The sequence below is a fragment of the Andrographis paniculata genome, unplaced genomic scaffold, assembly GCF_009805555.1.
Source record: "Andrographis paniculata isolate CXL003 unplaced genomic scaffold, ASM980555v1 Contig95END, whole genome shotgun sequence".
NCBI lineage: Eukaryota > Viridiplantae > Streptophyta > Magnoliopsida > Lamiales > Acanthaceae > Andrographis > Andrographis paniculata.
Window position 1 is genome coordinate 336,278 of NW_026137634.1, and position 25,583 is coordinate 361,860.

A 25,583-nucleotide genomic window follows, 5' to 3' on the forward strand; every position below is an offset into this window, starting at 1 on the left:
TTAATAGTATTACAAAGCATTGCATGTAATGTAACGATCATCACATCCAAAACGCACTGTACAGTTAAACGAGCAGCAGCAGTAGCAGCTCTTATTGCTAAACCAAAAAAAAAGGCTTCATAATAAGTGGTCCAAAGTAGCTGTACCATTTATTGCCCCTTATGGAGTGAACATCACAGTTGTAGTTATGCAGTGTAAAAGTACACATCAAATTTTGATAACAGATCTCTCTCTCTCTCTCTCTCTCTCTCTCTCTCTCTCTCTCTCTCTCTCTCACTCACACACACACACACACACACACATTAATGCATATCATAAATCAATGGAAGCAACACAAATTGAGAGGAGACCATTTGATGATTTGAGATGTATAAAATTTTTATGTAAAGTGACTGAAAAGAAGAGAAGAAACAATTGCTTAAAATTCATAAATCATCTTTCTCTGTGCATCACCAGGAAAAAAACACACATTACTCTAATGCTGCTGGCTGCTCATTCATAAACAAAACTCTCTCTCTCTCTCTCTCTCTCTTTCTAAAAACTATGATAGAAAGAAAATGAAAATTTCTTGATGCATGCATGCATGCTAGTACTCCCTATGTCAAAATCTACTGCCATGTTCTCATTTGACAAGTTAGGTGCAAAAAAAGAGAGAAAAAGAAAAATATCATAACCTCAAGGATCATCTATCATGGACATATCCGGTGTTGTCGACGATAACTGTCATCAACAACATGGTTTTGCTGCCAGACCATCTCTATTGTTATGTGAGTTCGGGTACTTACAGTAAACACAGGTCGAAGGCTCTGAATCTCCACTGCTGAGGTTGTTGGTCGTACCAGAGTCAGCCGGAACCCTTCAATTCTTGTGCATCAAGAACCGAATCTCCTCAAGTTTTGAGGCCATGTTGATATGTTCTGCCTGTAAAAGTTTGGCTTCTACTACTACCTTCTTTTTCTGCTTAGGCCTCCTTTGTGGGTGTTTGCCAAGAAAACCAGGAACGAAAACCGGCTTCAGCTTTATACCAGAAGTTTCATTTGAATTCACGGTATTGCCAGGTGTAGAGCTGCCATTAGAAGAGTTCACATCTCGAATTTCGCAGGTGGTCATGGGAGAAAGATAGGATACCATGCCTTCCCCGATCTTACAGTTCGCAGCAGAAGTCATTTCATCTGTCAATATTCTGTGTGATCCTCCATCAGCTTTGCATCTATTACCCTCACTTGGATTTTTGGTATCAGACACAAAGGGTGCCACATTGCTGGCATCTAATTCCATAGAGCTGTCACCAATCAAGGAAGTGCTGACGGGGATCAGTTCGCTTGCGTCATTCAAAGAGCCGACCTTTTTCGGTGCAGCCTCAAAATTGTGAATTCCACCATTCACAGTGGATGAACATGTTTCAGCAGATCCTATCTTTACCTCCCTTGTTGGATCTTCTATATTGGCTATGGAAGATATCTCAATGTTAACTGACGGTCCAGAACAGTTTTCAGAATCAACAGGAGTACCAAGGCATGCTCCAGCTGCCGAGCTATGAATAATTTGTTTTACTGAAATATCTACTGCTTTTTTTGAATCCCCGTTTTCTAGTTTGTTAAAAGTTTCAGCAGGAAGCAAACATGAAGGACGAGCATGAACCCTGTTAGATGCAATCCATAAGAATTGTTAAGGGCCAGTAGCAAACTGAATAATGTCTAGTATGGATCAGTATGTATTAAAACTTTCTACAAGGGCCCTCAAAATGTAGACATGGAAACTTGTTTTTCACTTGTACAATCTATAATAGAGACAAAAAAATCAATTGCAACCAACAAAAACCCATCGAACAAAGAAGGCACTTAGTAAATGGTAATTAACTAATGCAGCTATGGTATTCAGACAACTGGATAGTTATGAAAGTAAATATTGAAGACGCATCAAACTTAATTCTATATCCAACTTATGTTTATATTATCTCTTTAAATTAATTTGCGAGAAAGTACCTTTTATACAAGAGCATATAAGCTCCCTGTGAAACCACCTCATTCAAATGGACTCGTGTAACCTGAAAAAGGTTGAGTTAATGAATCAATAGACAATGATACTGTTGAAAATGGAACGAACCAAAATGATTCTACGGCTTCTGCCTGATGTCTTGATAATTACGTTGCACAACATAACTTAGTATCATAGAGTTGCCACTCCCTTCCATCAGTAAAATACAGACATTACAAACTCAAGCAAAAACTGAAAGAAAATATCTTTTGAGTTGTTATTTAATTCAAAATCATAGTGGTCTTAAGGTATTAGTACATGAACATAATTCTATCAATATGAACCCGAGTAACATAAATGAGTGTTCAATGGGAAAATACAGAGTGCACATCGATAGATGGACAGCAACTAATACCTCACAGTCATCGATCCTGAACCAGTTTCCACAGAAGCCCTTAACATAGCAGATGTAGTGACCGAAAAATGAGGCATTCAGCATGTCCAAATGGACAATCACAGCATACAACACATAATCATTTCCAAATTCTAATTCACTCATGTAAGATGTGAGATTCAGCTTCTCGGGAAAAGTAACCCTCTTGTTAAGTTTTCCAAACCTTCCACTCTGTTGAAGAAAATTAAGATATCTTATCATAAACTTAAGATAAATATAAAACAAGGAATAACGTAAACAAAGGTTACAGTTAAATTATGTCAAAATACTTTAACAAATGAAAAAGAATAGAAGGCAAGGAAAGGAAATTATAGAAAATATAACCAATAGCAAAGCTTATTTCATTTGTTATAAATATGCTATTAAAACTAAAGGAACAAAATAAACAGTGCTCCAAAATTAAACGATCACAACAATGGAGTAACAGCATATTTATGTATTTGAAAGGAAATATAGACATCATGCATGTGTTCTAAACCAGAATCTCGCCTCTTTTAAAGCCTAAAATGGGAGAGAATCATGATCACTGCTGCAGTGCAACTGCATGTTATCTGTGATGTTAGAAAAGAACGCTCAGACTCACCATTCATTGGACTCCCCACTGAAACCTTTGTTGTTTGGTTAGCCATATATTTCAGCAATCAATAGCTCCTCCTAAATAGACAAGTTTTCCAAATTCAACAACCCCTTATCTATTTCCAAAGCTTCAGTTTCTCTACTAATCAGGCTGTTAGCTATGAAACTAGCACTACAGTATGTTATAGCTACCACACACTCTTCAGTTCATATTACTTGCATACTTTGCGAGTCAATGCACATTGCATGTTCATATATGCCATGGATTCTACATAAAATAATTGAATGCAACAATACAAAGAGTGGACCTGAAATCTTTTTAAGGCAATTGTAAGGATATTTGGCGCCTGCTGAATAGTGAGCCGTTTCCATGCCGTGACATAAGCATTGCAACTGCATAAGCAAATTATAAGTGGTCAAGAGATATGACATTTTCATGTAAAGCAAGGAGCATTTTTTTATGCTTTAAACCTGTTGGGGTTTCAGACATATTTTATAAATGTGATAATGCAGAGGTTTGCAAGAGAAGAGAACATGATTTCAAAGGGAACCTGTAAAACTTAGAAGATAAACTCTCTGCCTGTAACAAGTACATTTCGGGTGTGTTTGGTTGGGGGTTTAGATTTTGAGTTGGGATTTGAATAATAAAAATTTTGAATTTGAATAGTTGTATGATGTGATATAAATAGGTGTTGATGTGATGTTTTGAATGTAAAATTGATTTTTAGTATAATATAAAAAATTAAAAATAGGTGTTTGATTTGATGTTTTTGGGGGAAAAAAATTGGATGAATAGTGTAAATCCAATCCAATCCCCCAAACAAACACACCCTTCACATATTATAAATTACAGATATAGTATTATATTCCTAGATATAGGGTATTCATGTAACTGGAACTAAAGGAACATGACTGCAGCAAGTGGAAACAGTTCCACTGTTCCTAGACATAGAATATTCATGTAACTTGAAATAAAGGCAAATAGCAGGTAAGCCCAACCCTGCGAAAAACACAGCACTTACCCATCACATTTATACTTATTATCCCCATTAAGCTGTTCTTTGGCAGTGAACTGATCCAAACACTCCTCCAGAGTCTCAGCATCTCCATGGATTTCAACTGTTAGATCCATCATGTTCTCAAATTGATTTGATACATTATTGCATTCAGTGCACACAACCTGAAAGGAGAAAGTGCCAATGAAACAAGACAGAGGCACAATTTGATAAATATATGAAACTAAAAATTTCTTTCAAAGCAAACATTGCTCTCATTTGTTAATCTATTTTTGCAATTTATAGCACAGGCTTATCCAATCTTCACCTCTAAAAAATTAGCTGAATCACTTTTCATCATGAAGGATTGCAGGTTTCAAAAGAGAACAACATTGGCAAATAAGAAATCAAATTGTGTGCTTCAACCATGCAATCTACCTGAGATCGAAGGCGGCCACCAAAAATATGTTGAATAAGGGTTGTCTGTTGATAACTAGGATGAACAGCCTTTTCTCCACCAAATTCATCAAGGCACACCGATTGCATTGTGTCAATGGCAAACCTAAACAAATGAGATTCTAACTTTATAACATAATGCAAAAGAGGACTAAAAGAAAGCAAAAATAAGCATCATAAATTCTGCTTCAGAACTCCATAAAGAAAGACAAGACGTAACCAAAAACTGGGTGAGATAAGGACCTCATAAACTCATGGGCATCCTCCTGCTGCCCAAAATCAAGATTACCACCAATATTAGGCAAACGTGAAAGAATGTTGATCGGAGAAAATGGAGCAGTACTCCGAGTAGCTCGTTCCACATGTGTTTGAAATTCACAGAAAAAGCACGAATGGTCCATTTGACCTGTAAAACAAATACAAGCATAAAGATTGGACAGTAATAACCACAGTAGGACAAACAGTGAATCCTTTTGCTCGAGTAGATAATGAAAGAGATAATCATGATTGTGTAACATTACATTCTGTCTTGTGGCCTTTCTCCAACAAATAGGCAACAAGCGGTCTAGTATATGCAAGACACTGAAGAACCACATTAGCGAAGCAGCTGCACAGAAACAACTTGAATCCATAAGGATGGATTGAAATTTCACATAATCAGATACAGGGAAAAGACCAAATGATTCCCTTACCTATTTCCACAATTTAAAAGTCCGCAGGGAGGAGGATAATCTGGTCTGTCCCATTCAAAAAAATTTATGAATTCTTCATATGGAAAAAGGATCTGAAAACATAACAGACATATGTCACACTAAAAGCTTATTAGCCCTTGATACCCGAGGATAATAGACACCATAATACCTGGTTTGGATTTTTAATAGGTCTTGAGTTTCCATTGTCAGTAACTAGGGAAGCTTTCCCATCCTTCACTTTATTTTTAAATACTTTTTGGAAGGTTTGAATAAATGTCGAGTCCTTGCACTTTGGCTTATGCTCCTCCCAGTGGGTTATTTGACAAGCTTCAGAACTACAAGGTCAGAGAGACAGCCATTACTATGGAAGATCTAAAGTAATTTTGGAGAATCCTCTAGTTTAATTTATGAAAGCAAGGAGAAGGAATACCGTCGCTAGACAACATATGCATCACCCTGTCTTTACACTGCTGCATAACATTTACCCTAGTAATCATTCATGGTTCTCATTTATGTCCCTATGAATGATTCTTGTAAACATTGTACAGTAGGGTGACTAAAGAACAGGAATCCCAATTAGAGAGAAAATTAATTAGAACACAGAGATAAGTCTCTAACCAAGAACAAGGTTATCAGTCTGTTATACAAGCCAACTTTTACAACCCTAAAGTGAAGTGAACAATCAGTATTACATTCCTCATGACGACGATGATATCATAAAAGATTTTTAAGACAATGGTTAGCATGGGCATATGCTTCATATATCCTTAATACTGATCACAGTTGAATGGTTGCCATTTTCTCCCTCATCAGCCAGGCAAACAGGAAACGCAATTTGTAAACTACGTGAATGACAACAACAGATTTCTAAAATTACAGTAGGTGAGGCATCCATTATGAAAAACAATGAATTATAATATTTGAGATAGGATATCGAAATTGCCAAATTTTCATGAAGATCTTAAGATATCTGAAAGCGTTCGTCTCTAAATCACATGTTCTTGTTCAAGATACGCCCAACAGCTTAATTAACAATAGGATTGGAAACTTATCAAGATGTATAACCCTTAGAATACCGCCTGCTTGTCCAATATACATAAAAACAGAACAACACACGTAAATCAATTCAAACAGGAAGCACAAAATTCCATACTTTCTTCCACTACCATTCTCTAAACGCACTCATAACACAACACGTGCAGAAAGTGAAAAATTAGGCGCGCGTGCATACCAATACTTAACCTTCTTACAACGAGCGCATTGTTTCTTCGTCGAATCGCCGCATACCGCACATTTATCAGGAACCTTGTCTCCTCCTCCAACCGCCGGCGTCATACTTCCCCTAGTGTTTCGATCCGAGGAAAAATCAGCCGCGCTGGAACCGAAATTGGAGTCGACTACAAAATACCTAGACGCAGTGTTCCGTACCAAATAGAGGAATCCGACGGCCGCCGCCAATGCCAATACCACAACCTGCAGGAAGCAATTCAGATCCAGTGCCACATGCATTTACAATTTGCGGTTTCCTCCAGCTAGCCTATAAATCGAGCTCCGATCCAACAACTCCGTTATTGAATGATGAATCGTAGACAGAGAGTGAATCGATTTGGGGTTTCTGGAAATTGTAAAAGGAGTTCGGGACTCTTCGGCCGTTGTACTTTTTACGTCTATTTCAATTTATAAAAAAATATATAAATATATAAATATAATAGTATAATATTTTTAGGATTTAAAAAATTGTTGTTGTGTGAATATTTGAAAAAAAAATATATATATATATATATATCAAACCGATTATTTGAGAATTTCTTAAATAAATATCATAAGAAACAATTTTTTCAAAATCTACATGTAAAAATAGTTTTAAAAATTATTTATTTTAACCGAAGAGTTACAAGGTTTGTTTGGATACAGATTTTTTTATGTTTTTGAATATTTGAAAATTATATGATATTTTGTTTGAAAAAAAATATATATTTGATATAATATTTTTTAAAAATATAAATAGTATCCAATGAGTGAAAGTTGATAAAGTAAATAAATTCAAATTTTGTTTTATATTCAAAATTACTTTAAAATCCTTGGGATGTGTTTGTTTAGTGAAAATGTTGAAAAATAAATTTTTTTATGTGAAATATAGAGAATAATATAAAAATATTGAATATGTATAATATATTAATATTTTTGGAAACGTCGAAAAAAAAAAAAAAGATAAGAAAGACAAAACCTTTGACTTTTCAAAATTTTTAAAATCTAAAAATATAAAAATTTGAAAACTCTTTAAATTGCTAAAATTGAATAGTTTTTAAACTATTTGAAGTAAAAGTTTAAAAAATATTACTCTTTTCGTCGTTACGTTTTTATTTTATTCATCTCATAAAAGGTACTATTTTTTTTAATAGATATTATGAATTAATTTAATTAAATTTTTAATTTTTACATCAACTCAAAACTTTATGTCTTTAATAAATAAATATTTTTATTTATATTTAAAATTCTTATTTTTTATAAAATTAGTTTTAAAGTTAATTATAACTAAACAAATAATTTATTTGTATTATATAAAATTTTATTATATGAAAAATATATATATTTTTTTTTAAAAAAAACAAAATCAAATAATAAAAACCTAAAGTTTTGGCTTAGATAAACAAACTCATAGTCTTATAACAAAATTTACAAATATATAAGTATCTTGAAAAACTATATTACAAAAGTACTATTTCAAAATATAATTACAAAAATTTTATTTGTTACTTGTAAATTATGTGGACTATATATATATTATTAATTTTGCATATGATTTTTGTATTGTTTACTTGTGTTAACAAATACATGCCCATAAACTATCATGGAGTTTTTCAAAAAAAAATTGAAAATATTTCTATTATCAATATCTTGAAATTCAAAACATCAAAGTTTGTTTCGTTTATGAAGTTGTAATCAAAATATAATTTTGACAATTCTTATTCAATCTTACATATCGACTTTAATAGTGATTTGTATGTTAGGACTAATATTATACTCATAATATAATTATTTGTGTGATTTTTTTTTTTTTTTTTGCAGATGACATATTTTGAATGAATACTCTAAATACTCACTATATTCCGTTAAAATATGTCAAATTTTTTTGTTGTTCATTCAAAAAAATTTAAATGAATTCAAATGAATTTATTGAAGGTATGTTTGTTTAGGATTTTTTAATTTAAAAAATGACATAATTGAATAAGGGAAAAATATCTTGATATTTTTATCTAAAGTTTAATAATTTTTTGTTTAAAATAAAAAACAAACAAACTCATTACTTTCCATCTTGTATAATTGTACTAGTATTATATAAAGATATAAATATAAAAAAAATCTAGATTATAAAAGTTTGAAAAATTACTTCTAAAATTACTACAAACCATAATTTTTAAAATTCTTTAACGGTCGCATACCAAATTTAAAATTTGATGAGTTCCTTTAAGTACTGCTAATCACTGCATATATATATATATACAAAACTTGTTGAACGGGAAGAAAGAACGACAGAGAAAGGGAGACGAGAGAGATGGAGAGCCGAGAGAGAAGAAGAAGAGAGGATAAACCTCTGTTCCGCTTTGCACGGCCTTTCTTCTGTGGAGAGAAGAGAGAGCCGAGAGAGAAGAAGAAGAGAGAAAAACACCTCTGTTCCGCTTTGCCCGGCTTTTGTTCTGCTCTGCCCACCCGCTGTTAAGTATATTCCTGATGCAAAGGGTTTTCTGTTCATTTTCGATTCTCTTGGTCTGATTTTACATTCTCTTGTTCCGACTGCACTGCTTATTTCACTCGCCATCCTTTACTGCTTGAACCTTGTCGAGCTTAATATTTTATTTCCTTATTTCCTAGGTGAGGACTTGGAGCCTAATATATATATATATATATTTTCTTGTGTGATGTTAGATCTGGAGTGGGACAAAATGGGAAAGAAAAGAGTCTGATGAGAAGTCAAGAACCGAGAAAAGCTTTTGATGCTGGAAAAGGTTTAGGTAGGAACAATGGTGATTCTTTCATCCTTGAAAGAGATGATACTGATGATTGCTTTCTCTCACCTCTCTAGGTTCTTGTTGAATGGTTGTTTCTCATGAACTTCGTGCATTTCTTTACTGCAGGAATACAAGAAGACGAATGATGAAGAAGCTGCTGTGGTTGCTGCATCTACTGTTATGGATGCTGCTAGTGCAGTTGCTCTTGCAAGGTTGGTGGTCCTATGCTTCATGAGATGTCTTTTACTGATGACACTTTCCTATATGTTTGTATAGTTTTGTGTTTGAGACATGATTTATTTATACTATATATCTATATCTTCATTTGATATGTTGATACTTGTAGGAGTTCAAGTAATACTAATGATGATTTGGAGAATTCAAAGCCTATGGAACCAGAGAGTATAACTGATTTCGCTGAATTTTCTATTCCAGATGGTCATTCCCTCTCGAAGTTGAGAGAGAGATTCTGTATCCAGTGTCTTGTGTTTCTTGGGGAGTATGTTGAAGTTCTTGGTCCTGTACTCCGTGAGAAGGGAGTAGATGTATGCCTTGCATTATTGCTTCGAAGTCTTAAGCTCAAAGAAACAACACCCTACACTAAATTCCTTATGAATGATACTTTGAAGCTAATATGTGCATTGACTGCTCATAGAAAGTTTTCTTCAATTGTTTGTTGATCCTGGTGGCATGCAGAGACTCCTTCCGTCTCCAAGAAATGCCCATACATATGTTGGTCTTTCTTCCTTCTTATTTACTATTGAGTCAATTCAGGTAGTTTGTCCTGCCCATATTTTTTGTTGTTTCCACTCACACTAAATTCTTTATACACATTTTGCTAGATTTGGTTGTTTACTCTTTATTTTCTTGCAGCTTTGTATCATTTGTTGAGGATTATTGATTCACTCTATACTTTTGCAGGTGATGATGGAGTGTATTTGTTCTCTTCCGCGGAATATTGTCCATCAGATTGTTGAGTTGGCTCTCCAAACCAAGCCAGATAGGTCAGATAGAATGCTTATTTTTTGCTGCTACTTTTGTCTTTAGAGCGGTCATGCTACATTGCCCAATGTCGGGTTGGGTATAGCTGTCATTTTGGATGCTGCAAATGGTGCTGGTTATGTTGAACCTGAGGTAATGTTGCACAGCAACCTTATGGTTTATTTTGAAGTATTTGTGCCTCAATTAACTTTGAAAATTTTCATTGTCAAAATTGTAGATTGTTGAACCAGTTTTTAATTTGTTAATAAACCTCATCTGCCATCCTCCATCAACAAGCAATAGGCCAAGTTTCATGCAAGGTCAGCAAGCTTCTTCTACCCATGCTGGAAATCAATCTGCTATAGACTCTAGGGACAGAAATTCAGAGAGATATGTCCCAGAGCGTGGTGCCAGCATTCCAAATCAGAATGAATCAAGGGACCGAACTGGGGAACTGACTTCTGTGGATAGAGGTGATGGAGATCGTCAAGCTAGAGAAGTTGTTTGTGCAAACCAAGGTATATCTTTTTCAGCTTGTCCAACCTCGAATGGTGACATCTCCTGCAGCTCTTGATTTTCTTCATGCGCTTACATGCTGAGTACTTTTAGATGTAGCTTGGTGCTGCTGTTTTTTCAGTTTATTAATCAACTGGGGAACTGACTTCTGTGAATAGAGGTGATGGAGATCGTCAAGCTAGAGAAGTTGTTTATGCAAACCATGGTATATCTTTTTCAGCTTGTCCAACCTCGAATGGTGACATCCCCTGCAGCTCTTGATTTTCTTCATGCTCTTACATGCTGAGTACTTTTAGGTTTAGCAAGAGATGAGGCAATTGCACATATATTGACGTCACTTCAGGTTGGTGTAGCTTGGTGCTGCTGTTTTTTCAGTTATCAATCAATTGTAAAATTGGACGGGGAATGAACTAATTTTCCTTTTCAAATGGTGAAATGGCAAATGCACACCCATAGCTATAAGCTTTCTAATATTATTTTATTTATTGGGGTAAGCTCTAGTTTCTTTATGTTATTATTAGATTTCAAGATGAAACTTGGCCTAAATATGTGCACACTTTAGCTAGTATTACTCCTGAAAAACCCTCTATATATATATATATTTGCTGAATAACCTCTATGCTATCTACCTCGGTTTTATATATTGTGAACCAATCTGAAAATACAAGTTATTGGATAATACAAGCATAATGTTCATACCTGACCTTAGTCTTGTCAGATTTGTACTATGCTCTTTTTGAGATTATATTTTGTTTCATTATGCTATACTGCTGTTTTGAATTTGAAGGTTGTAACTAATTCTTGGTGTGCAAGTACTTTAGCAGCTAGTAATGCGGCGACTCCCACTTTGAGACGCATTGAAAGAGCAGTCATTGCTGCTGCTACTCCAGTTTCTTACCATTCTCGATATTTGATAATCATTTTTGCCTAGATATATGGATCATGGTTTTTGTTTAATTAGTAATAACATAGCAAAGTCAAATGATACTTAATTGGGGATTTCCTGGAAACACACGAACATGCCTAAGTTTGATCTCCTGTCCATAAATCTATGTACAAAGTCCATTCACAGTTGCAACCTAGCTCTTAAGTTGATTTTTACCAAGTTCAAGTAAGTTCACATCTTTTGTTAGAATGTCTGTCAAGTTAGAAGTTATGTTACTCAAGTCTGAAGTGTTTGCTTTCACCTTCCATTTACTCATTTTCTTTTAACATGATGTCTTTGGCATAGCTTTATTTATTTTTTGTCACTTTTATTGTTGAAATTTCATTTCCTAAACTGATTTGTGTTCTTGCGTTTCATGAACATTTTCTTGAGGCACCTAGCTTTGGACAATCAACCACCAGAGGCTTCTTTCTTTTCAATACAGTCGCGGAAGGGGATGATGCTGCATTTCTGGTAATTCGCCACCTATGTAGAGCTTGTAGTGCAAATTGGTAAGAGTCAAGGAGACTATGTAGGAGCTAAAATCCAATCCTACTCCTTTGAGTGGATATGCATATTTCAGGTATTTAGACTTCGATTTGAACTTTTTTTTAGGGGTTTCTATGGAAAATAATCTCATTGTGTGTTATACTCTATCTCTCATTTTAACGGTTTCTAGTATCTATATATTTTCATGTATAGAAGAACAATAAATCTTTTTGGGTGTGTAGTTTTTTATAAGGCAATTTGAGTATGTGTTATGTTGTGGTTATGCTCGGTTGATTGTCCCTTGTCACCATGAAACTTGATGTTTATGAATAATCAAACAAGTAATTCTTGGATTTCTTGCCTTATTTGATGTTGGGGGATGTATGTTTGTTTGATATGGTCCATCAGATGATAAAGGTATGGATTTGGAAATTGGAAATCAACCTAAGCCAATGTGCTTTACATACTATTGCTTCTTGTTTCTTCTATGTATATATCCTACATCTTATCTTTTTGGTCACACACTGCATTTGCTTCAACAACCTTGTTAAATTGAAGGATTCTTATTGAAGGGGTTGAATGGTCTGTCTACAGACAGAGCATGATCACTGCAAATCGGTCGTGGTTGGTTCATTCATTATGTTGGGTGGAATCATTGATCACTGAGAATCGGTTTTGATTTTCAAGTTTGAATTCTTTCTGGTTGTTTTAATCTGGGCTGAGGATTGGGCTGTTGTATGTTGGGCTTGATTGCATGGGCTGAGGTTTGGATGGCCTCCTCTGTAATTTGTTTTATTTTCTTAATTAGGATTAGGAATTGGTTCTAATCGTGTTTGCTGCCATGCAATTTCCTTATTATATATAAAATTATAATTAAAAAAAAAGGGTTTGTATTTTTTATAGCATTTATTTTATTTCTACCTTCATTCTTGCATCAATGTTGTTTCTACTTTGCATAATAACTCACTTGGTATTCATATAATTTGTAGGTGGTGCCAATGAGGGGAAATTGGGGCTCAATGAAGATGCATTTCATTGGGATTTTATAAGACTTCTTTCCAATATATATACTAATATTTTTTTTTTGTTTAAATTCTTGCGCATTTATGCATACATACATTCTTTTTTATAGCATCTATTTTATTTCTATCTCCGTACTTGCATTGATGTTTTTATTTTTATTTTTATTTTATTTTACATAATAACTATCTTCTTCTTCGTTGTTTCTTCTTTTGTAGGTGGCACAATTGGAAGATTTGGGACTTAATGTACATGAACTCGATCCATATTTCAAGCAAAGCGAGTTTAAGGATTTAAGAAATAGTCTAATATTTATGGTTTAAGGAATAGGGCATAGGACATAGATGTAATGTGTGTCTAGGATCTAGGACTTCGGACGTGGCATAGGGCATAGACATTAAAAATGTTGTTAGTATTTGTATTTAAGATAGTGTATAGCGTCTAGTATTGAATGTTTTAGGGCATTGGGTATGGGCATTAGAAGTGTACTTAGTTGTCCATACTTTGGGATATGGTGTATCGTATCTAGTATTTAGTTCTTTAAGGTATGCGGCATAGGACATAGCTTGAGCATAGAACATAGCCTGATAATATTTAAGGTTTAGAAAATAGGGCATGGGACATAGATGTTGGGTGTGTCTAGAAGGATACAGAAGATTATGCCATTTGTATAAATGGTTAGTTTTTTTGTTGTGTGTGCAAGTATTTGTGTACTAACTAGTGCATGTAAATGATTAGTTTTTATGTTGTATGAGCTTGTGATTAGTTGACTTTGCCTCTTTTGAATTTATCTATTGCAATGTTTTGACAAGTGATTGTTTTGTGTGCATGGTTTGATAGATGAGTAGTTTTTATGTTGTGTGTTTGGTTTGTATACTTGTGTGCATGTATTGTATATGATTAGTTTTTATGTTGTGTGTATAAATTATTAGTTTACTTTCCCTGTGTGATTGCATATAATTGAGTTGGTTTTTATGTTTTTTGTGCATGCTTGAAAAGTGATTGGTTTTTATGTTGTGTGTGATTAGTTGACTTTGATTAAAGTTTGAATTATCTATTGCAATGTTTTACAAGTGATTGTTTTGCATGCATGCATACAAATTAAATGTTGTGTATGCTTGTGTGTTTGTTTAGTTGGTTTTGACTTGCTTGGTTGAAGTTTGGATTTATCTATTGTAATTTTCTTAATTAGTTTATTTTCCTTTGTTTGATTTTTATCTATTAGTTGCCAAAAGTGATTGTATTCTACTTTTTTTGTAATTATGTGTTTTTACATGTATACAAATGATTAGTTGTGATTAGTTTTAAGTTATAATTTATTATGAATGCATGGTCTGTATACTTACAAAATCTATGGATGCTTATGATTAGTTTTTATATTGTGTGTGCATGCATAATTAGTTGATCTCATTATATTTGTATGTATGTGTCAAAATATGTTTGTATTGACTATGAGCCGGTTGTTGTCCTTTAGTCGGCGTTAATCGCTCGATAAAATGGCGCAATCGTATAAAGACTCGGGATTTTGCAAAATTTTGATTTTCACACAAATTTTCATATATTATATAAAAATATATATTTTTCAAACTAAACTTCTTAATATTAAAATCCTACAAGAAAAGAGAGTTTTAAAAGGCATTTATTTAAATATCACCTTGAATATGCTTTCATTGGATTACAAAATAAATTTTATGTATTATATATATACAATGTTTGCAATGGTTTAAACATATTTTTTCATTTATTGAGAGTTTTTCGTCTCAATTACAAAGAAAGAAAAATCACCATAAAACTGCAAAATTTTTGAAATCATTGCTTTATTATTACTATTATTATTATTATTATTAAAACTAACTTAATAAGTGATGTTGGAGAAATCAAATATGATTTGACATGAATGTTACTAAATTCTCCATAAATTTTGCAATTATAGAGATAAAATGGATTAAATTCCGGAGTGGTGCTGTCCACTAGAGTATGCAAAACCCTTTATTATATTTGTCTTCTTTAAAAATAAAATAATAAGCTAGCCTAATGACATTGATTTCAATTGTTACGAAATATATAGTTACCTATATGATATGATATGATATTATTATTTGTTGTACAGTAGAGCCATGATTTTTGTTTTGTTTTGTATTTTAATATAGACAACATATTTTATAGGATTTTAATAAACTAATGCTATAATTAACTAAGGATTTTCTTTCTATTAAAAAATGTCCACATATACTATCAAATAAACAAAATACCGTGCGGTCATTGGTTCAAACCCCTGACGTCTCAGGTCACCTGTCACGCATAGTTCGCTAGTGTGACTTTTCCGTTCGACCTGATTTGCATGTAGCGACTGCGAGTTCCCACGTCAGAAAATAAATAAATAAACAAAATATAACTTGGTCAATTTATCATTTTATTTAAAATGATTAAATATAACCAAAATTATACTATAATCTTTATATTTTTTTAGTATAAAATAAACAATTATAATATATTTTATTCAAAAAAAATTATTATATCAAATAATTATATTTTAAGTAAAATAGTGATATTCAATAATTATTAATATATTGTGATTTCGTGGCCCAACCGGCCCAATCAGAAATTTATCTTTTATTTTTAATTTTTTAGGTACGGATTTGCACATCTTTTTATTCCACTTAAGCACAAATTTACGAAAAGGGAAAATATATAGATATGATCTAAATATTTTATTTTATTTCTTTCTTCTTTTCATTTATTTATAAACAAAAGCAAAATTTTATAATTTATATGTATATGATGTAATTTTTTTAGTAAATAATTTACCAGCACAAATAAATAAATCCTTAAACACATTATATAAATAAATCCTTAAATCATTTACCACCCAAAAATATTAAAAACAGAAATGTATAAGGAAATTATATAATATGTTGATATATTTTTTAGCCTAAATTTTTACTGTTAAATATATTATTATTAAAAATATTAATAATTAAAACACATTAAAAACCTTCCCATTTTGTCCAACTCAAATATATGTTTTCTCATTTTTCAGATCGATAACTATTTGTTAACTAATATGTGTCCATATTTTTATTAAAAATATTAATAATTATAATAATTATTATTATATAAAATGGCATATGAATCATTATTGATTATTATTAATAATAATAACAGAAATGCTTAACAATATATATATATATATATATTTGAAATATGATTGGTTGATATCCTCAAGTTGAAATATAATCGAATAATAAATTAATTTATCAGTGTCTACTAAAAAATACTACTTATTCGTTTGACTATTTATTGCGACAGCTTACTCCCGAATCACGATTTCAATTCTTAACTATCATCTATTATATTGTTAAGAATAAAAAATTTAATAATTTCCTTTTTAAAATTATAGTCCACATATATATTATATGTTTTTAATAATGAATTGGAGATTAGAGTGGGTTGATTAATTAATTGATTAATTATCAATAGTTTATATTTTTTAAAAAAGATTATTTAAGGAGAAAATGAAAATGATTATTTTTTAAATATATCAAAGTAAATAGAAAATTAAATAAAAGTCAATTATTGAAAATATTAAATGTATGCTAAATGATTGTGAAACGAATAGTCGCAAATAATATGTGCAAGTGTTTGTTTAATACTTATTATGTTAATATTTTTTAAAATGGAAATTATTCTTTACAGTAATGTACTATTATTATTATTATTATTATTATTATTATTATTGTTATTATTATTAAAACTATTATTATCTTGAAAATCCTAAATCGAAACCAATTGGAAAAAAATGAATTTTGTTGTTACAGTTATTATTAAAATAAAAGAAGTGGTGGGTCAGTCATCATTGCCATACATGTTTCACACTTTCAGAAAAAGACACCTTTTTGGCCAATTATTAAATTTATTTATTTTTTTGGCTTTAAATAATTATTAATTCATAAATTGCTGATCACTCATCATCAACAGATCATTTCTTATAATTAATTATTACTATTTAATAAAGTCGAGTGATAAAATTACTTAAAAGTGGCGTGCGGACATAATTAGATCCTTCAATCAACCTAAATAACTCATATTCAATACTTAATTTCATTCTATTTTCAATTATGAAAATTGGAAATAAATTGAATTATAGTATAAAAAAAAAAAAAAAAACAGTCAATCTAAAGTGTAATTTTCTTATACTATTATTCACTATATTCACAGTTTTTAATAAACATAAATTATTTTTCATAGAATGCAATTTTTTTACTATAAAACATCACATTCAATTAAATTTTAAATCAATACTTTATTTTAAACGTTTAATATAAAATAATACCCTATCGTCTTAATTAAATAGTTTTGTTTTATCATTTTTGTTTATTTTAAAACGATAGTCCTATTTTCATAAATAAACATATTACCTAAAATTATTTTACTTTTTATTATTATAACATAAATATCATTATATTTTTATTTAAATTAAACATTTACAAAGACAAAAAAATCTTTTACTCGTATTTAAAAAAATCGTCGGGACAAGAAGAGTATTAAATATGACACCTCGAATAAGAACTTAGAGGTATGATATCATATTTCCCATACAAATATAATAAATAAAAATAAACAAACCTAGAATTATATTCAAATGTGTATATGTTGGCAATCTCAAGAGGGGTTTATGATTGTCACATGGATCAAATTTTAATATATATATATATATAATTGTTGAAGAAAGTCATGAATGAATACACATAGCTTAGTTGTGCAATGTGTATTAATTAAATTATCAAATTCAACTTTAATAATTTATTTATTGCATTATAAGTACATAAATATTAATGGATCATGTATGTCCTTAACAACTGTTAATAATTTCATTAAATATTAAGCGCATACATACATACATAATTGGAACTTTCCTCTTATTACACAACAGCCCCATATTCCTCTTAATTGTTTATTTAGCGCTCCAGTTTTTGGCTAATCAGATTCCATTAATTCAACAACTAATCCATCTCTCATTTTTAATTTATTATTTATTGCATGCTGTCCATATGCTCATTACCTCAAATCACCATTATATATATATATATTATTTTCACCCAATAATTATTTTCATTAAATTAAACAAAATAAAATTCAATCATGATGCACCCCTTAGTTTAATTTAATTTGTAGTATATATAAATAAATACTATAAGGTTGGCAAAATAGTGGCATGTGGAGACAAGTGGTCTAAGGAACAAATCAGCAAAATTGGACACATGCTTAATTATTTTTCTTACTTTGCAGTCAATTAACAAACATCAAATTCAGTGCAAATTTATTTATAGATCCGCCAACATAAATACCATGCCCATGCCCATGCCCTAACATTATTTAGCCTACATTTTTATTTTTAGTAAAATTATTTTTTAAATACAAAAAAATAAATAATTTTTTCTTTTTTTTTTTTAGAGCGTATTCTCTGTCAGCATGATCGATCTTGCAAAAGTAGCAATAGAAGAAGATAACATTATAAGGACAAGACTCATAATTTTCCAAGAAGTGATGGATAAAAATAAAAGCAAAATTATATTTTCAATTTTATATCAATAATTATATTATATTCGATCCAATTCAATAAAAATTTAATTATTTTTAATGTATTTTAAAATTCTATTTTGATTCGAATTATTTACAAGCATTATAGATATTTTAGATTAACTAAAAATTTTAATTTGAATACGATTGAAATATCAAATACATGCTTATTTACAAATAAATTGATGGTATATATCCGCTCCTATAAACACTCATTCTCAAAATTAGAAAAAATAATTTTTAAATCAATATATGTATATATTTAAATATTTTTTTTAAAAAAATAATAAATAATGTATTAGAATGACAACACGTCCAAATATATGAACCATACATATTTAATCATGGTGCTTAGGGATATTGATTTTGAGTTTTGATTTTGACAACTAAAATTTTAAATTTAAATAGTTATTTGATGTGATGTAAAATTTAATTTCAATATAATATAATTCCTTCGTTGTTATGCAAATATGTGTTTATTTGATCGGATACGAATTTTAATAAAAGTAAGTAATAATTATTAATTTTGCATGTTATAATAAAAAAATAGTACAAGAATGATTTTTTATTTAAAAAAAAAATAAGAATATTTTTCTATAACTAAAAAAGAAAGTGAGTATAGATTTGAAAGACGGAGGGAGTACTTCGCCTTTCCTTTTGTTGTCATTTTACTTAATATTAAAAAATATCATTATATTTGTATAATTGTTTGTACTATTAGTATTACAAGACATTAATGAAAATATATTTACAATTTTTTTTAATTTGTACTATTTTTTGATATAATAATTAATATTCAAATATAACACGTAAAAAGTAAATGAGAACTAAAAAATAAACTAAACCCTTAGAATCGGACGAAAATAATAATAAATAAATAAAATATACTCCCTCCGTCCCATTGAAAGGTTACTATTTTTCATTTTCGTCCGTCCCAAAACAAGGTTACCATTTCCTAATTTAGTAATTGTACTATCTACTTCACAAAACAAGGTTACCATTTCAGTAATTGTACTATCTACTTCACATAATAAATACCCTTTCAACTTACTATATATTATACAAATACCATTACTTTTATATTACGCCATACTAATAGGGGTATTTTTGTCTTTCTTACTATAATCCAATATAATACTAATATTAAAAAATTTACGTAAAAAAGCACCCTTATTGTTGGACGAATGGAATATTTAATTTAAAATTTTAAAAAATTTAAAATAAAAGAGTAAAATCAAAATCAAAATTCAAATTCAAATTTCACGGTAAAAACACCAATTTTTTTAACATAGAAATATAGTAATCCATCCTAACGTACCCTTAATAATGAACATCATGATTATCATAAACAAATTTGTCAGACATAAATTTGAAACAAAATCTCACCTCAGGTAATTATATAAACATATATAAATTGTCTAATTGACAATCATAAAAATAATAGTAATTATTATTATTATAAGTAGTACATTGAGAAAAAAGTTTTTTTGTTTCCGATGTTGGAAGGGAATGCAAAAACCGCCGACCTATTCCTCACTCCCAACCCCCGCGCGTCATCACCACGCGTCGTCCCCATACAATTTACCTCGTAAAACCCAGACGCTCTGCAAATGCGAATTCTCTTTCTTCCCCATTTAAATTCTCTCTCTCAATCTCCCTCTCTCTCTCTCTCTCTCTATATATATATATAAAAGAGATACGTACACATTGCTATACGTATATGTGTAGCCAGCACACATGGCAATGGAGCAACCAACGCGAAGAAGCAAAGAAACATAAAAAAAAAAAAGGGGTGAGCTTTATTTAACATTGAAGAGAGGTCTGATCGAACAATGAATCCGCCCAACAAACACAACACTGAATCACCAATTCTGCTCTCTAATTAAATTTCTATTATTTTTTGCAAAGAATCCAATCATAGTACGTACCTATGTATGTATATACCTTTTAGCAATATTAATGTGTTTTTTAACTCTCTACTGCACATGGCTTCTTCTTCAGTTCCCTAAAATTTCACCCATTTTTTTAATCTTAATCTCCTCCAGCACATGCCCTCCTCTCTCTCCCTCTCTCTCTCTGCATTTTCTATATGCTCCAAAAAAAATGGCCCATTGTTGGTTTTTAATTTCCATTGACTGAGCACTCCGACGAGATTCTTTGTTTCAGATCTACAGTGAAAAAGTTTTTAGCCCTTCTGTGTTCTTGCTGATCTAGAGAGAGAGCGAGAGAGAAACCAAACAAATATGGATAGGGAGAGTCGCCACACCACCTGCTGCTGTTGCTGCTTCTGCTGCTGCTCTCTCTCATTTAAGGTTAGCCTTTTCAATTGATTTCGACGAAATACTAGTTTCTGATTGCGACTTGATTGATTGATTGATTGATTGATTTGAATGATATTTACCTAATCGTGAGTCAACTGCCATGAAAACTATTCGTGTTCATCCTCTTCTGCGTTTTCGATTAATTCCAGTACTGTTCCATTCATACTCTTTCCTTCTTCAGATCAATCCAATCCAATTCAATTCAATTCAACGTTTTCCCCAAATTAGCTAACAAATTAGATCGATTCCTCTGTCCATCTTCTTCCTCCGCAGAGCTGAAAATCAAAAGTCCAAAATCTGTAATCAAACTTCAATTCAGTTCATCCTAGTTTAGCACTCTGTTCCAGATGCAGTAATCCCCAAATTGGCTCAAAAATGGGATGCGAAATGGAGATGGAGATGGAGATGGAGATGGAGACAGACCAGTCCGACGAAGTCCTCCTCTCGTCGATGTGGCCGGAGGACATCAACGAAGCCGGGCGGCAATTCAACATCGAACGGCCAGGATCAAATCAGCTCGACGAGGTGATCACGATCAACAAGGAGCCCAACATTGTCGACTTCAAGCGCCTAATGGAGCTCACAAACTACAGCGACAAAGGCAACTGGCAGCTCGCCAAGCTCGTCAAAAATTGGGAATTCCGGCAGGCCAACGCCGTCCGTCTCCTCCGCGAGGAGCTCGACACGCTCAGCAAGCAGCAGCACGAGGTCGAGCTCAAGAAGCTCGAGATCCTCGAGGAGCACCGCTTCGAGCAGGACGGATACGGCGGTGACAAGCGCCCCGTCTCCATCCTTGACGAGAATTTGAAGTATTTGTACCACGAGGTGCCCCCCCGCCGGAGTGAGGACATCGTCCGGCAGGAAGACAAGGTTGAATTCGACACCGCCGAGTGCGACAGCAGCGGCGTCGTCTATTGGAAGCAGCGCGCTGCATGCCTCGAGAAGCTTCTAGAAGCTAGCCTGCAGCGCGAGCAGGCGTTGCTCGTGAAGCTGCAGGAGAGCATTGAGAATCTCGAGAGGCAATCCTCTCCCGTCGAGGAGCTGTCGCAGGTTCTTACACGAGCCGATAACTTCTTGCACTTCGTGCTTCAAAATGCGCCCGTTGTCATAGGCCATCAGGTATAGTCGATACTTCATTTGGTTTTTGTTGATTGGTGAAGAGTTTATTTTGTAGCGATCGATCAATGTGCAATCTTTTATCGCAGGACAAAGATCTCCGGTATCGCTTTATATTCAACCATTTCCCGAGCTTGGGCGAACAGGTTGGGTTTTCTTCTCCAAGTTTCAACAATACTGTTGAATGACCGTCTCATTTAAAAGTTTAAATTTGAATGATACGTATTTGTTAAATTATCATTTCACCTAAAAATTTAAACTTAAACTTTTAGGTTTCAGAGCTGGGACGTTCTATGCTTGAGTCCCATTGCCACACATACATATCCCTTTAAAGTTTAAATTTAAATTTTTAGGTGAAATGATCGTTTAACAAAGATGAAGTTGTCTAGAGAATTTTCGTTTTGAATTTGATAGAGTATGATGGTTTCTTACATCGGAAAGTTGTAACAGGACATCATAGGCAAGACCGACGTGGAGATCTTCTCTGGTTCGGGTGTAAAGGAGTCGCAAGACTTTAAACGGGAGGTCCTCGAACGAGGCCTCCCGGCAAAGAGAGAGATCACATTTGAAACCGAGCTTTTTGGCTCCAAGACATTCTTAATTTATGTCGAGCCTGTCTTCAGCAAGGACGGGGAAACCATCGGCGTAAACTACATGGGAATGGAAGTAACCGATCAGGTAAACATTTCACGTCTCCTACGTTGTTCTCGCACATGATGTCCAAGCGTAAACGGAGAGCTTTGCAGGTTAGGAAACGCGAAAAAATGGCGAAAATTAGGGAGGAAATGGCTGTGCAGAAAGCAAAGGAGACTGAACTCAACAAAACTATCCACATTACAGGTTCTTTGGCTCATAGCTATATGTTGTTATGGATAAAAAAAAGTCTTCTTTCTTACAGCCGAATATGATCGAAAACATGTTGCTTGTCCGGTTATTTCAATTGATTTAAACAGAGGAATCGATGCGCGCGAAACAAATGCTGGCGACCATGTCTCACGAGATACGGTCTCCTCTGTCCGGAGTCGTAAGCATGGCCGAGATCCTGTCCACGACGAAACTCGACAAAGAGCAAAAGCAGCTACTCAGCGTGATGCTGTCTTCTGGCGATTTAGTCCTCCAGTTGATAAACGACATCCTCGATCTCTCCAAGGTCGAATCGGGTGAGACATTGTTGTCCTAAGGCTTTGTATGATACTATCGATAAGTGAGTTTTGGATTGATCGATGTAATGTTGCAGGAGTTATGAAGCTGGAAGCGACGAAGTTCAGACCGAGGGAGGTTGTGAAACATGTGCTTCAGACAGCGGCCGCATCATTGCAGAAGCTACTGACCCTGGAAGGCAATATCGCGGATGATGTCCCCATTGAGGTACTAAATCTCAACGGTAATCGATGTTTCGAAAGTCTTTAGTTTACAACTCCGTTGTAAACGAAAAGGTTTCTTCGATTTCAGGTCGTTGGCGATGTTCTTAGGATTCGACAGATTCTTACGAACCTCGTTAGGTACGCTTGCATTCGATTACATCGATTCTTAATCTCCAAGATCTGAAACTTATGCATAATAGTGATGGCTTTCTAGCAACGCAATTAAGTTTACGCACGAAGGGAAGGTCGGGATAAATCTATACGTAGTTTCAGAGCCGAATTCTCAGACAAACGTGGGTACAGAACACCGGTCATGTAATACCAACGGCGAACAAAATGGCGCGGCTGCAATGGATGAAGATGAAACGACAAGTCATCCAGACAAAGAGACGGTTGTCTGGATTCGATGCGATGTCTATGACACAGGGATTGGCATACCCGGTATAACACATATATATACAAGCATATATATATTTACGAGTTGTCAAAACTTACTCGATTCCATGTGCACGGCAGAAAACGCAATGCCGACTCTGTTCAAGAAGTACATGCAAGTCGGGGCAGACACCGCTCGGAAATACGGTGGGACGGGCCTTGGCCTCGCCATTTGTAAGCAACTGGTAAGAGCTCGATCTATTCTTGTTGTTGCATCGTATTCGAGCGCTGTCTCGACTCTTACAAGAGCTGTCCGAATGTATAAAACAGGTCGAGCTGATGGGGGGACATCTCACCGTATCTAGTGTGGAGCATAAGGGTTCGACTTTTACATTCGTGCTTCCTTACAAGGTCTCATCGATCTCCTCGGAGAGCTCGGATGATGTGGACGAGCTTTCAGACATGGATCCTCGAGGCATCCTAGGCGACGCCAACGATGATGATCTACACACGGGCGTGTTCCTCTTCCAACCGCGCACTTTAGGATCTCTGTTTTCATCGCAAACACCCGGGAGGATACAAAAGCTCGCCCCTAGCCCGTACGGATTCAACCGTTCTCTTACATGTAATGGATTGTTGGAGGATGTCTCGACTCCAACGAGCAATGTCTTGACGGATGAAGAGACCGTTTTAGGTGACTGTCCTCCTTCCATCGAGACAGCATTCGAACACCGGACTTCAGACACACTCGGAGATGATCGGGCTGATGGAGCTGAGGATCGGTCCAATGTTGTTGTCCCAACGAGTTCCTTAACATCAAGCAACAATATCGACCAAATGTCGGGGGATCGGCGCCATAGCCAAGCTAATGAAAGCTCGGAGTGCTCATCCAGCAACAGCCCCGAAGAAGTCGAGATGAAACCGAAAATCCTCCTTGTCGACGACAACAAGATCAATGTGATGGTGGCGAGATCGATGATGAAGCAATTAGGACACAATATCGATGTTGTCCACAATGGGGCGGACGCCGTTCGCGCGATCCAGCAAACGAGATATGATCTCGTCCTAATGGTATATATATGTTCGAGTTCGATACTTTTAAGGCTTTTTTCAATTCTTTTTCGTGTGTTAGAAGAGGTTGAATAAGCGATCGGGATTTGGCAGGACGTATGCATGCCGGTGATGGATGGTCTGAAAGCGACACGTTTGATCCGTTCGTTTGAGGAAACCGGGAGTTGGGACGAGGCGGTGAAGGCCGGGGTGGAAATGCCGGCTCTTAGACAGCCCGAGAAGCCGGGCAAGAAGATCCCTATAATAGCGGTAAAAGCAAACCTAATTTGTTCGAACATATATTTGATCATGTTTATATGTAATATTGAATCCAAACTTGTGGTACTAACAGATGACCGCAAATGCGTTGTCGGAGAGCGCGGACGAGTGCTACGCGAACGGGATGGACTCGTTCGTGTCGAAGCCCGTTACGTTTCAGAACTTGAAACAATGCTTGCAACAGTATTTAGCATGAAGGACGTTTTTTTTAGAGTTCATCTTGTAAAAAATGATTTACTGTGTATTATCAATCTTGTGTATAAAAAAGCATAGAAATGGAGATGAGTTAGGCAAGTTTTGACATGTATGTATTTATGTCTATGTATAGGCTGTATCTTCTCTGTTTTTCTCTCAATTTTTCTTTTTTAAATTTTAATCGTATTTATTAGCCTTATTTTATAAATAAT

The 25,583-nt window shown here is 33.6% G+C and overlaps 2 protein-coding genes and 1 long non-coding RNA gene across 9 annotated transcripts; 2 read left to right on the forward strand and 1 right to left on the reverse strand.

Moving 5' to 3' along the window:
- Positions 1–413: 413 nt before the first annotated feature.
- Positions 414–6,800, reverse strand: LOC127243146 (ubiquitin carboxyl-terminal hydrolase 18-like). Of its 2 annotated transcripts, XM_051263024.1 has the most exons (12): positions 6,579–6,800; positions 6,382–6,492; positions 5,320–5,485; positions 5,151–5,242; positions 4,980–5,065; positions 4,702–4,864; positions 4,441–4,564; positions 4,030–4,187; positions 3,316–3,400; positions 2,393–2,602; positions 1,986–2,047; positions 414–1,642 (listed from the first exon to the last, which is right to left on the reverse strand). In XM_051263024.1, the coding sequence occupies exons 2-12, from the start codon at positions 6,483–6,485 to the stop codon at positions 859–861; spliced, it is 2,034 nt and encodes a 677-aa protein (XP_051118981.1). In that variant the 5' UTR covers positions 6,486–6,492; positions 6,579–6,800; the 3' UTR covers positions 414–858. The 2 variants fall into 2 exon arrangements, with proteins under 2 accessions (XP_051118981.1, XP_051118980.1); XM_051263023.1 differs by having other exon boundaries at positions 6,382–6,800.
- Positions 6,801–8,676: 1,876 nt separating this feature from the next.
- On the forward strand, positions 8,677–14,280 carry LOC127243188 (uncharacterized). Of its 6 annotated transcripts, XR_007836956.1 has the most exons (9): positions 8,677–8,866; positions 9,078–9,163; positions 9,287–9,372; positions 9,507–9,934; positions 10,082–10,294; positions 10,380–10,659; positions 10,751–10,862; positions 10,954–11,000; positions 11,976–14,280. It is a non-coding gene; the product is annotated as an uncharacterized LOC127243188 (long non-coding RNA). The 6 variants fall into 6 exon arrangements; XR_007836953.1 differs by having other exon boundaries at positions 8,677–9,163; XR_007836955.1 differs by having other exon boundaries at positions 8,677–9,163; positions 10,757–10,862.
- Positions 14,281–20,296: 6,016 nt separating this feature from the next.
- Positions 20,297–25,490, forward strand: LOC127243402 (histidine kinase 5). Its single transcript, XM_051263394.1, has 13 exons — positions 20,297–20,983; positions 21,266–22,111; positions 22,198–22,254; positions 22,559–22,786; positions 22,855–22,948; positions 23,062–23,268; positions 23,346–23,476; positions 23,561–23,610; positions 23,687–23,913; positions 23,989–24,092; positions 24,178–24,918; positions 25,012–25,167; positions 25,250–25,490. The coding sequence occupies exons 2-13, from the start codon at positions 21,368–21,370 to the stop codon at positions 25,370–25,372; spliced, it is 2,862 nt and encodes a 953-aa protein (XP_051119351.1). The 5' UTR covers positions 20,297–20,983; positions 21,266–21,367; the 3' UTR covers positions 25,373–25,490.
- Positions 25,491–25,583: the final 93 nt, after the last annotated feature.